General features: G+C 43.4%; 1 protein-coding gene across 1 annotated transcript; it reads left to right on the forward strand.

Annotated features, from left to right (window-relative positions):
• Positions 1-421: 421 nt before the first annotated feature.
• Positions 422-12,543, forward strand: LOC149452249 (C-reactive protein-like). Its single transcript, XM_089689538.1, has 2 exons — positions 422-482; positions 11,921-12,543. Exons 1-2 carry the CDS (start codon positions 422-424, stop codon positions 12,541-12,543), a joined length of 684 nt encoding a protein of 227 aa, XP_089545664.1.
• Positions 12,544-13,070: the final 527 nt, after the last annotated feature.

Consider the following 13,070-nt stretch of genomic DNA (forward strand, 5'->3'; position numbering starts at 1 on the left):
TTTTAGATTTTTTTTTTTTATCTTTTATTTCATCTGGTGATCCCACCAGTAGCACACTCCATGTTCTTGGGTGACAATGTTCATTCATTTTACTGCATCTAGGGAAGAGCAGTGTTATTTGATTACTTTCAAAGGGGACCCCATGTTGGTGTACATTCATTAAATCTCTATTGCTGACACCATAGGTATCTGCAAGGCTGATTGTACTATCAGCTACATTATTATATACACTTCTTCATACACTTCCCATAAAAATCCATTCAATGTAATTTTAAATAACAGCCAGAGTGTGATCACTGGACCGTGAATGGACTGATTGGTTACCACAGTGGAAAGCCATCAACTGTAATGCCCAAAATCCCATTGAGATGTATCAATTACATATTCTAATGACATTTTTTATAAATGCAATTCACAGAGAATGGAGAAGACAATTATTCTGCTGATCCTGGCAAGTGTCTCTGGAGTTCTGAGTGAGACTGGTAAGTATAAACCTCTATGCAGTCTCGTCCATCCAAGACAACACAAACATAATACATGGAAAAAAAAGACATTCATTGTGAGATTTTTAAGGAAAACCCTAAAGGGATAATTCAGTAAAGCATTAGTGCCACTTTTCTGGCACTATAGTCCTTTAAAAGGTCCCAAGCCAGATTCAAAAAGCCCTGCCACCAGTTTTGGTTGAAGACAAGGAAAAAAGATAAAGGTGCTACTACCCAACTATGAATTCATCCCAGAGGCTAGGCAGGTGCACGATCCACAGTTGCTTATGTGTATACTGTCTCAGGAGGAAAGATTGATCCACACTAATACCACTATGCTAAAATCCTCTTTTATTTAGTTGACCACACAAAAAATTACATCATAATTACAGAGGGTTCACCAGTTGTGGTAGCTTTACTGAAATTTGCAGCAGATTCAGCTAGTTCATAATGGTGCCCTATTTATAAAGCGGCGCTTTTACTGCACCAAAATAAAAAAAATAACTACCTCCAGTTTGTAGGAATAGTAAAAAAAAAGATGTTTCCCGGCTGCTACACACCCAGCTGCTGTAAAATGATAAAAGCAGCTTTGACTCAGTTCATTAAGGTTATGCCCCATCATGATTTGGCCCGCCCCAGGGGCTTAATTATGTGGCTTTGTGAAATGCATTGGGGGTGGCCTTGATGAACCAAGCTTGGGCTGCTTTTATCTGTCTACTACATGGCCAGGTGAGGTGTGTGACAGTAGAGAAAGCTCCTTTGTACTTTGACTGCATGCTCTGGGTCTGGACAAACCCATCCCCAGCCTGCATCCTTACTGTTTTAGCGGCATTCATCCTACAGGACACCAATAACCTGAGCTGGGATCCCAAAACACTATTCTAGGGTCACCTCCAGTTTTGTAGATAATTAAACTGGATGTAATTAAGGCAAATTGTAAGTTGGCGTACAGAGACAAACAGAGTGCCTATCTCTGTAAACTGTGTACAGGTGGAATTGTTTGCCACTGCTACCCCATCTACTCCCCTGCCCACCTGTCACTGGTTGTTAAAAGAGAAGTTTAACAAAAGCTTTTTGTTTATATTTCTCTTGCGGGTTACAGGAATACATTTAATTTCACTCTCCAGTAACCCAGAGTCAGCTTATATTGGCTATTGGCCAGTATCCGCTACTATCACAGAGCCATTTCAGGCTCTAGAAGGATATCAACCTTATTGTCAGGATCCAGCCTGCTGCCTGATTGACAGTTGGCTCTGGTTATTAGCACGAGAGCTAAAGCCAACTGCACTCACCCCATGTCCTGCCCAGCACTCCAGAGAGCGCTAGATGGTCAGAGCAGAGAGCAGTGACTGACAGTCACTGCTCTCCTCTCCAAGCAGACAGGCAATCACGCGAACTCTGATCACTCAGCTTTCTAATTCTTTCTATAGCTTGAACGTCTCCTTTAAGGAACAGCATAGGTAACAGTGGTTTATAGGGATGCTGTAACACTAGTCCCCCTAGTCAGGTCCATTCTCTGACAGCAGGCATTTTTGTTGGCTATGGATCCACCCACTGCCTGCTGTCAATCAAGGGAAGCAGACCTGATGGACAACTAGTGTCTCTGAATCCCCATCAAGCTTTGCCCACCGGCTACAAAACTCCTTAAGCGCTGCACTGTCTGTTACAGTGGTGGGAGAGAGCTCAGCTGCACTGACAATGGACTCTCTGTATTGATACCCTGGCCTCTTTATGCGATGCTTGCCCCAAATTCAGGTACCTGGTTCCTACAGATACATGAAATGGTTCCCTTACTGACACTGCAGTGGAGGCTTAGCAGAATTCTAAAGAGTTTTATAGACGCTCTTTATAAATTGTCTTATATGTTGAGGAGCACACCTTTGCTTCAATAGGGTCTTCTACAATATTAAGATCAAATCAGCAGGATAATCTAATCAAACTGCGCCAATAGTGTTATTTTGGTATATACCTAGCATCATTCTTTACTTTGGAAGGGGCTTCTAAAGACTCACTGAGGGTCAGAGACATGAGACTATGCAGATACCCTTAATGCAAGTGTGATCTATGGGGAACAGTAGCTACTGATCATGAAAATGTAGATCCAGCTATAAATTTTCTTCTGAGATTAGTTGGCCTGAGTGTGAACCATTATTTTCCTGTGCTAGGAGATCTCAGCAATAATACTTCATTTTAGAAGTTAGGCCAAGTGTTAGTGATCTAGTGGAGGTTTAAAGAGAAGATGTCACATTCAAAACTCTCCAGTAGGGATGAGCTCAGGTTTGGTCTGAACTTGGGTTGGGACTGAACCCGAAAGGAAGCTATCACTCACAACAACTGCCATTCAATCAACTGAGGCCAGGGAATTTCTCACCCCAAAGCTGCATGTGCACAAAAAGGGGTGGGGATGTTCATGATATCATTGACCAAATATGGCCATATTTGGTCAGTCCGCCTCTGGTGATATTATCCAAATATGGTCATGTGGCTGTATTAGGTTAATAACGTGAAACACATCTCTGCCCCTTCATGTAGTTGACGTTAATGGGAGGGCAATTGTCTAGTTAATTGGGTGGTGGTGGGCAAGAGAGACAGCTTCAGGTTTGGTCCTAACCCGAGCTCATCGACCTCCCTACTAAACGCTAATTTCTGCCAAAAGGAAGTTGTCATGTACCTGATACGAAAATAAATGATTAGGTTGGCCTCTCGTATCTCCAGCCCAGGCCACATTGAAGGTGGAACAGTTGGTGCCAAGGGACAGGAGGAACATGAGTGCCAGCAGGTGTTGATAGCTGTCAAGGTCCTACATTTTCCCAGAGGTTATGCTACTCCATGTGCTGGCATCCATGTTGGATTTCTGCAGAACATGGTGGGAGTCTTTTATGCCTTCAGGCCTCTGCGGTCCATCCCCCAGAGGGGTGTGGTTGATCACATATAAGCCTGTTGTCCGCACGTGCCCTTTGCATTCATGTCTTGTGTGTTAGTGTGACTATAGCTCTGTTTATAATCTCGTGGCTCTCCTGGAAGCTGACTCGGCTTTTGGCTGACCATTCTCTGCGGTTTCCATTGATCTGACCTTCCGTTGCTGAACCTGGCCTGTGACCTGTTATTCTTGTCTACCGGTCTGTACGGTTTGTCCCATTGTTATCGACCCAGCCTGCCCGACTACTCTTTGTCTATCTGGTCCCTACCAGCTATACGCCATTGATGGTGGCCACTACCGCAGCTGGGGTGTCTTGGAGGCTGTGACCTGGTTCCTGGCTGCGTCAAGTCCATCCCCACCATCAGGGGCCCTGGTGAAGGGCAGCCTGGGACTTGGACTCCGTGCCCTGAGGGACTCTGGTCTGTGGGTGATGGTTGTCAGTCAGTGCGTGACCCTGCCCTGACAATAGCAGAACTTGCAATAGGAGATGCAGGCTTGAGAAGTCATTCAGGACGTCAGGTCAATAGCAGATGTGATGCACACTGGACTAACCGAGGTTAAAGGGAACTCTGCATGCACTGTAGGGTCTGGAAACATGGCTTGTCGAAGCTGTTAGCAGGCTTTAGGCAGGTTCCTGCGATGACTGGATTGGTTATGAAGGACAGCTGAAGCGCACAATCAGTAGCATGAAGGCAAATCAGAAGCAGGAGCAAGGTCACAAAGGTAGCGGAGGTCAGTAGCAGGCAGTCAATGTGGTGCAGAAGTGTAGGCAGAAGTATGGTCAAAACAAAGCCAAGGTAGAAACAGGTGGGCAGAGGTACAAGCAGAATCCAGGATCAGGCCAATAACAACCTGTGTAAGCAATGGAAATCATATACAGGATACACTCAGGACACAGGAACAGCTGAAGACCAGTCAGCACTGACAGAAAGCAAGAGCACTCTTAAATAGTCTGTCTGGTGCCAGAAACTGTGGGCATGCTCCTGCTTGTGTGCACATGTATGCACGCAGGAATGCACTCATGCTTATTTCTATGCGCATTTCTATTAGTGATACTATGAACATATCTATGCGCCAGTCGCCTTACTGGAATTACCTTACAGAAATAGAGTATGGTAGGATAAATATGGTGTAATACCTTATTCCTCCACCCAGCAATGTTCCTTCAGTGGTTTGACTGGTCCTACAAAGTCTTTTCTCTAAGGTATCACTGAAGGAATGCCCATTGCCTGAATCACTGAAACCAGAAGAGTGGAGTGCCAGAGCCAGCTGGAGCAGGAGTGAGGTTGGAGTACCAACTTCTAAATCAGAGTGGAGCCTTAGTGTATTATGACATGGGCGATGATTAGCTCTAGTGGTAGATGCTTTCCAAGTGAGTCCACGCTAGTCAAATTCTTTTTCAGGGCTTGGTAGACCACTTTTATTACACGGCAAGAAACAAAAACACAAGTCCAAAATAAGCTTTCCTACACAGGGGTTCTTCTCCAGTGGTAAATACCAATGAAAAATGCTAAGCCTCCTAGCTATTCCTTATAGGCACGGCTCATATGGGTCTACCAGACCACTGGCTATTCGTGACACAGCTTTGGACTTTGTTAACACACACAGCCTTGATCCAATTTGCCGAACACAGCATTGGCCTCACGCAGAGACTCTCAATGGAAGCTAATGCCTCAACTGCACTCCACTCCCCCCTGCAACCCTCAGCAGCCCATAATTTTAAGGACTGTGAGCACCTGGGCCCACACCCTGCTGGTTGACTACAAACTCTGGACATTGGATTATAGATTTCTTCCCTCCCAAGGCACTTTGAAATATCCAAACTACGGAGCCCCATCCAGAAATATCAAAATCCGGAGAAACCTGCAACAGCAGTTTTCTCCACTCAAAATCTACGCTCCACAGTTCTGCACTTCACACATGTGCAGACCCTATGTCCATTACCTGACCACTTCTACCTATTTTTTATCGTGTAGGAGGGCCCTGCACTGTTACAGGATAAACAACAGTTTTAAAAAAGGTATCAATCTATTTCTCTTTTACAAATAAACATTTAATTTATGACAAAGGATTCCTAAAGCACTATGGAACAGCATAGTACGTGAAGCTTGCTATGCAGCTCCGTTTGACTAAATCCTCTTACTTTGATGAGTTCTTCAAACAATGGGCCTCTATAAAACTTAAAAAGAAAATATGTACAACACCGTTTTACTGTACCTTATGAGTTTGAGAGAGGTTACAGGACAGTGACTTTTTTGAATTTTTACAAGTTTTGTCATGGAATGCCCCACTCTGAGAACGAATGCACCCCTGGAAGAAGCCTATACAGATCACATTTTAATTGATTTGCCAAAAAAATCATTTAGTTTAATACTTTAATGATCTTTTGGATCTTTGAGCAGTGTAGGAATTTAAGCGCCAGCACTATTCACAATAGAAAACAGATGGCTTTCTTCTTAAAAGCCTGCTTCGCATTGCAATCCCTTTTAACTTCTATAAGCTGATATAGAAAGAAAACTATCAAATCTTATCTTACTTTGTTTTGATTAGATATGGAAATGAAACATTACTGTGCACTTATGACACGGGGACATTTAAAGTGCACAATAGGTTTACACTCACTTTGGAATGAAGACATGAGAACAATCAATAAATGGGACTATCACGTGTTTTAAATAAGTTTGTGTATTTATCCTGTATTGTAAAATCAACCAGAATATAATTCACATGACTTTGCATCGTACTGGCTTGCTGTGCCGTATTTTGAAGATCTTTTAATATATAGGTTTGCAGGTTCTTTCCCCAGTAGGTGTCAAACGATGCAGTTAGAATCTGAGCTGAACATCAGCTGCAAGATGATTAAGTGCACTATTTTTAGATAAATGCTGTTGCCAAAATTAATAATTTGTGTATCTTTATGCATCGCTGCTGTCCAAGTAGCTACAGCAGCTGCAAAGGCTGGCAATGCTTGAAGGCAGGGCCTTGGTATAGGTACCCATTTGGGAGTTCTCTCCAACTGGATCTTTATAACCATGGTATGCAGGGCCGGTGCTAGACTATTTTGCGCCCTAGGCAAGACCAGCTACCTGCACCTCACCCCCCCCCAAAAAAAAAAAACAAAAAAACTTCACCTGTAATTCTGCTTCACCCCTCCCCTAGCACACATTCAAATTTCCCCTCACATTTTCAACCCTAGCAGAAATGCTCTCCCCAAATCCTCCCTCCTAGCAAACCACCCCCCCTCCCCAATCCTCCCTTGGAGCACAACCCCCAGTTCCATCTCCTAGCACCAATCCCCGCTCCAAGTACAATATTCCAATCCCCCCTCCTTGTACAAATTCCCCCAATCCCCTCTCCCAGCACCAATCCTCTTCTTTCAATATGCCCACCTAGGACAAATTCCCCCAAATCCTTCTTCTAGCTAAAAACTCCTCCAAATTACTCTTTCCAGCAAAACATCCTCCAACCTTACCGAAATCACCCCCCTGCCTTTAGCACAAATCAGCAGCCAGGCATAGCAACCATGGAAAGACCAGACTGGGGCTGCACAAGTGAAATTTGAGGAGGGGGCATAGAACACCCCAGCACCCCCCTATATTATTATACAGGATTTATATAGCGCAAACCGTTTGCGCTGCGTTTTATAAAATGAAGGCAGACATTACAGTTACAATACAATTTGGTACAAGAGGAAACAGAGGGTGCTGCTCATTAGAGCTTACAATCTAGGATCTGGCCATAGCAGAGAGTAGGGAAACCAGCAGTCGGGGCTTCACCTAGTGGTAGCACCGGCGCTGATGGTATTGCAGTGATGTTGATGTACATGTAGTTCAAGGCACTTATGGAGGCAGCACCATTTACCAAAGCACATTGTGTAGGATTGAATTGGGCAGGCTTCTGCTGGAGGGGTGGTAGAACAAGTCAGCTTCCACTGTGCTTGCCATGGAAGGGACCTCAGAAGGCTCTGCTCACCGGACACTGTCCCTCACTCTCTCCCTACTTGTCAGGAACCTTTCCCTATGCTTAGCACAATCCCTATCCAGCGGGTTCATCTCCCCAACCTACCACTTTGCTTGAAGCAAGCCCAAATGAAATTAGACCCCCTATTTAATGGCTTCCATGTTAAGATGGCAGTCTCAACTCTCATAGGATCTCATCCAATCAGATGCCCACCTTCTCAGAAAAGGCTAACAAAGTCATCAAGGCAGTTTTGGTCAACGTCCTTGATATGAGGGGCCTTAGATGCAACCCCCCCACACACACACATCACCAAAGGGACACACATAAAATTCAGTGCATATTCAGTGTCAGAGACAGCAGACATACAACAGGACACAGTCCAAGACTATGTGCATGATACAGGTCAGAGACTGTGAACATGATACAAGAGATGGTCATAAACTGTGGACATGATACAAGAGATGAGATAGTCAGAGAATGCGGACATAATATAAGAGATGGTCAGAGATTGTTGACATAATACAGGGGATGGTCAAAGTCTGTGGACATGATAAAAGAGATGGTCAGAGACTGAGAACGCTATGCAGAAGATTAGAGATGAGCGAATCGAACCAGGCGAACCGGAATTCGATACGAATTTCAGGAAGAATTCGAATCCGAATATTTGCCTTCTTCGGGTGCGCGAATCGGATTTTTCCCGATCAGCCGGCAAAAGTGTCCCTGCAGAGAGCTCCGCTATTTCTGACAGTTCTCTGACAGAAGGAACACATGTACAGCGGTTGAAACATTGTATCTATTAGTTTCCATTTAGGATACAGATGTTTCAACCGCTGTACATGTGAAGAAACTGTCAGAAATAGAGGAACTCTGCACATACACTTTTTGCCGGTTTGGAATTCTTATTTTCATCCTACTTCTTCTTCTTCTTCTTCTTCTTCTTCATCCTCATCCTCAGAAGAAGAAGAGGATGAGGATGAAGAAGAAGAAGAAGAAGTAGGATGAAAATAAGAATAATTCCAAGCCGGCAAAAAGTGTATGTGCAGAGTTCCTCTATTCTGCAGATACACTTAGAGGAGCTCTGCTGATACACTTAGAGGAGCTCTGCAGATACACTTTTTGCCGGCTTGGAATTAATCTTATTTTCATCCTACTTCTTCTTCTTCTTCTTCATCCTCATCCTCAGAAGAAGAAGAAGAGGATGAGGATGAAGATGAAGAAGAAGAAGAAGTAGGATGAAAATAAGAATAATTCCAAGCCGGCAAAAAGTGTATCTGCAGAGCTCCTCTAAGTGTATCTGCAGAATGTCATTTATGGAAACAAATAGATACAATGTTTCAACCGCTGTATGGAGTGAATGTCCCAGAACTGTCAGAAATAGACTATTTCTGACAGTTCTGGGACATTCCCTCCATACAGCGGTTGAAACCGCTGTATGGAGTGAATGTCACAGAACTGTCAGAAATAGACAAACTGTCACAGAACTGTCCTTCTTCTCATCCTTCTCCTTCTTCTCATCCTTCTTCTCATCCTTCTCCTTCTTCTCATCCTTCTCCTTCTCCTTCTTCTCATCCTTCTCCTTCTTCTCATCCTTCTCCTTCTTCTCATCCTTCTCCTTCTTCTCATCCTTCTCCTCATCCTTCTCCTTCTCCTCATCCTTCTCCTTCTCCTCATCCTTCTCCTTCTTCTCATCCTTCTCCTTCTTCTCATCCTTCTCCTTCTTCTCATCCTTCTCCTTCTTCTCATCCTTCTCCTCATCCTTCTCCTTCTCCTCATCCTTCTCCTTCTTCTCATCCTTCTCCTTCTTCTCATCCTTCTCCTTCTTCTCATCCTTCTCCTTCTTCTCATCCTTCTCCTTCTTCTCATCCTTCTCCTTCTTCTCATCCTTCTCCTTCTTCTCATCCTTCTCCTTCTTCTCATCCTTCTCCTTCTTCTCATCCTTCTCCTTCTTCTCATCCTTCTCCTTCTTCTCATCCTTCTCCTTCTTCTCATCCTTCTCCTTCTCCTTCTTCTCATCCTTCTCCTTCTCCTTCCTCATCTCCAAGGGCATTTAAATTAAAGGTACAGTGTTCTGCACTAATTTAAAGGCTCTCTGAAGCCTAGAAACCCTTTTTATAAGTTAACTTCGTAGCGAATTAATTCGCATCGAATCGAATTTCTTCCTGGAATTCGCCGAATCAGCCGAATCTAATTTTTGAAAAATTCGCTCATCTCTACAGAAGATAGTCAGCGACTGCAGGAATGATACAAGAGATGGTCAGAGACTGCAGACATAATACAAGAGATGGTCAAAGACTGCAAGCATGTTACAAGAGATGGTCAGAGACTGTGAACACTATACAGAACATGGTCACAGACTGCAAACATGATACAAGAGGTGATCATAGACTGCAGACATGATACAAGAGATGGTCAGGGACTGTGGGCATTATACTGGAAATGGTCAGAGGCTGCAGATATAAGATCCTCAGGCTATGAACATGCTATAAGACTTGTTGGACACTGGGGACAGGAGGCAGTCAAGGACTGGAGGCATATTACAAGCAGCTGCAAGAAATCACTACTATAACAGGGAAATAGGGAAACACAGATTAGTATTGGCAGTGGCCCCAAGGGCCACAGGAGCTTTAGGGGTCAGCTTCCTTTATAGACCCCTCTTACCCTGTAACAATGGCACAGTGCCACCCACAGGACAGAAGTGTACTTGTACCTACTTACACACTGCAGTGGCAGAGTGTTGTCACCCTACAGAAAGAAATACCTAACAAAGGGAAACCTCCTAAAATGCATCTGTTGCCATATTTTTATAATATAAACTATATGCTTTTGGAGACATATTGTTGTTTTGGTGCTGGGTTCTTGGCGGTCTTGAACTGTTCAGCTTTTCTCTGTGTAAGTGCAATACGTCTACATTGACACTCTACAAATCTGCTCAATGTAATGCTCTTCAGACTGATGTTTATAAGCCAGGATGACAAATGACCTACATGTGCTTAGCCATGGTAAATGCAGCACTAAATCTGGTATGCCTTCTAAAGAGATCATTCAGTTTTGTATAATCTGCAAGCAATAATTGTTTCTGGGGGCTCTTTGTTGCATGGGTGTTAACCCTTACACTGTCTAATGTTAGTAATTATTTGAAGCAGAACTCCAGGGATCTGCTGGTATGAGAGCAGAATGCAAGGCATTTTGTGAATGGACAAGGGGAGTGGAAAGTGAAGGTAAATCCCTTTATTGCATGAGAGTTGCATCTCTTATCCCTATATTTTACACGCCATTACAAGAGGTAACGTTTTTGTTTTAATTAAACATTTTTATAGGTCTCTGGGGATGAAGTTCCACTTTAAAAAACTTTGTTTTTTCTATAAAATAAGCAATAGCTTACTTAAAATTGAACTCCAGATAGCTATAAAAATGCATAGATCCACTTCACTGTGTATTAATTAAAAATTATAAAATGTGTTTTTAAAGTGACGCTAAATGATATTCTTATTCTGCACCAATAATCTATACACATCATCTACTTAATGGTCCTGTTATCAATGAAATTGTTTCTTACTTTGTTTTTCTGCCTCCTTGTAACACCCTTCGAGAGCTCCTGAACCTCTCTTGCTCTCCTTCACTTTCATTTGTTTGGAACGAGCAATACATGTTAGTTGTGGTCAGGGTTTTTTTTTTCCCTCAAAAAAATATGTGCAGGAACTCCCCCTTCTGAGTCACGTCTTGTCTACCCACCTCTGAGCACAGTCACTTGATTCTACCCCCAAGTACCTCTTCTTCAGGGGCGGACTGACCATATGGGTGCTCGGGCACTGCCCGAGGGCCCAAGGTCAGTAGGGGGCCCCATGAGATGCCCCTGGTACCTTTCATAGGCTTTTTTGGGTGTGGTTTGAGTGTGGGCAAGCACACAGGGGCCCAATGATCCCCTATTGCCCGGGGGCCCCATGAGTTGTCAGTCCACCCCTGCTCTTCTTTTAGAGAATACAGAGCCAAGTATCATTTTGTGGTGCTAAGCAATTTGTACAGAATTTGTTAATGATAACAAGAATAGCAGTGCAACAGACCCCTGAAACAAAATACTACCCCAGCAACAATAGACCTTAAGCAGCTACAACAGATCTCCCAGCAGCCAGCATCAATAGACTCTCCAGAAGCCAGCAACAAACTCCTCCTGCAACAGTAGCTACAAAATGACTCCCTGACAGCAATAGATCCCCCAGCAACAATAGACCCTCCAGCACGCCCCAGAACCCCTAGCCATTACATACATTCAGAGCTGAAGGTGTCGAAACTGTGTTCCCGCTGAAAAAAAGCTATGGTTGTAGTCATGTGGACTGCTCTATGCACATTGCAAATCCCAAAGTCCATAGTGCCTTGTCTATCTCAGGAGTGAGCAAGAGATGGCGCAGTGGTTGGAAGTTACACAACTCCCATACAGTATATTTAGCCACCTACCTTCATATGGTCACAGAATTTTCAGGAACTTAGTAATCCTGGGTTGAAGATGGTATGGATGTAATATCTCATATACAACTCACCATAATCAATTTTTCCTTTACAGATATGGCTTGCAAGTCTTTCATTTTTGCTAAGAATTACAGCTTGCCTGTACAACTTTTGTATGATGGAGATGGTCCTAGCTTCCAGCTCACGGTTTGTTTGAGATCCTGCACAAACCTGACTGAGAGTGTTATGTTAAGCCTTATTAGTGGTCTCCAGTATAACTTTCTATTCCTCATTCTTGGAAGTGGACCTGACTCGAATGCTGGTCTGGTCTGGGTACAAGGACAAAGAGTGGATGTCTACTTCCCAACCGACTACAGAAGAAAACAACGAAACATCTGCTTGAGTTGGGACTCTAAAAACAGTGAGATGAGTCTATGGGTCAATGGAAAGATCACTGAGAGAAAAAAATACCCCAAAGTAGTAATACCCTATAGGAATCCAAATATTTTTTTAGGCCCTGGTCAGATTTTCTTAGGTGGCAAACCAAAGTTAGAGCTGGGGGAAGTGACAGATGTCCATGTCTGGGACAGAGTGCTGACCTCAGAAGAAATTGTAGACTTTCATGATAAGAAAGAAAGAGCTGGAAATGTCCTTAATTGGAGAGCTTTAAGTTATAAGGGATCCGATGGTGACTTCACTGTGGGCAAATTTAAATGTAAAGCTCGGTGTCACCATTAATTTGATCACATATAGCATTTGATTCAGCCGCAACATTTGAGCATCCGTTAGCTCAAACTTTATACTAAACCTCAAATGTGTTATAAAGTGGGGGTCTCAAAACTTTTCAGTATGACGGCTACATTGTATATTTTACAAATATTTACAGGCCAAAAAGGAAAAAAAATATTCTTAAATGAATAAATAACATTTCACTGAATGAAAAAAAAAAAAGGCTCCAAGAACAAAACTTTGCAAGTCCACCTATAGCATCAGAAGAATTTCCATAACATCAGAGCCCCACTTGCATATCAGGGTTCCCCTTTACATCAGGTTGTCATTCCGAGTCTCCCCTTATGTCAGGGTCCTCATCAGAGACCTCCACTTACATCACAGTCCCCATCAGAGGTGGAAACCAACTGATCTGAATCCTTAATCCGTGCTAAGAGTCTGAGGATATGCCACTGACCCTAGCTGTGGGCCATATAAAATCTTGTAGTCCACAGCACAGAATTGGAAGACCCCTGCTGTATTTTTCTAGGGTCATT

Source organism: Staurois parvus, unplaced genomic scaffold (assembly GCF_062004578.1).
Source record: "Staurois parvus isolate SC_StPar_1 unplaced genomic scaffold, SC_StPar_1.0 ptg000486l, whole genome shotgun sequence".
NCBI classification, from domain to species: domain Eukaryota; kingdom Metazoa; phylum Chordata; class Amphibia; order Anura; family Ranidae; genus Staurois; species Staurois parvus.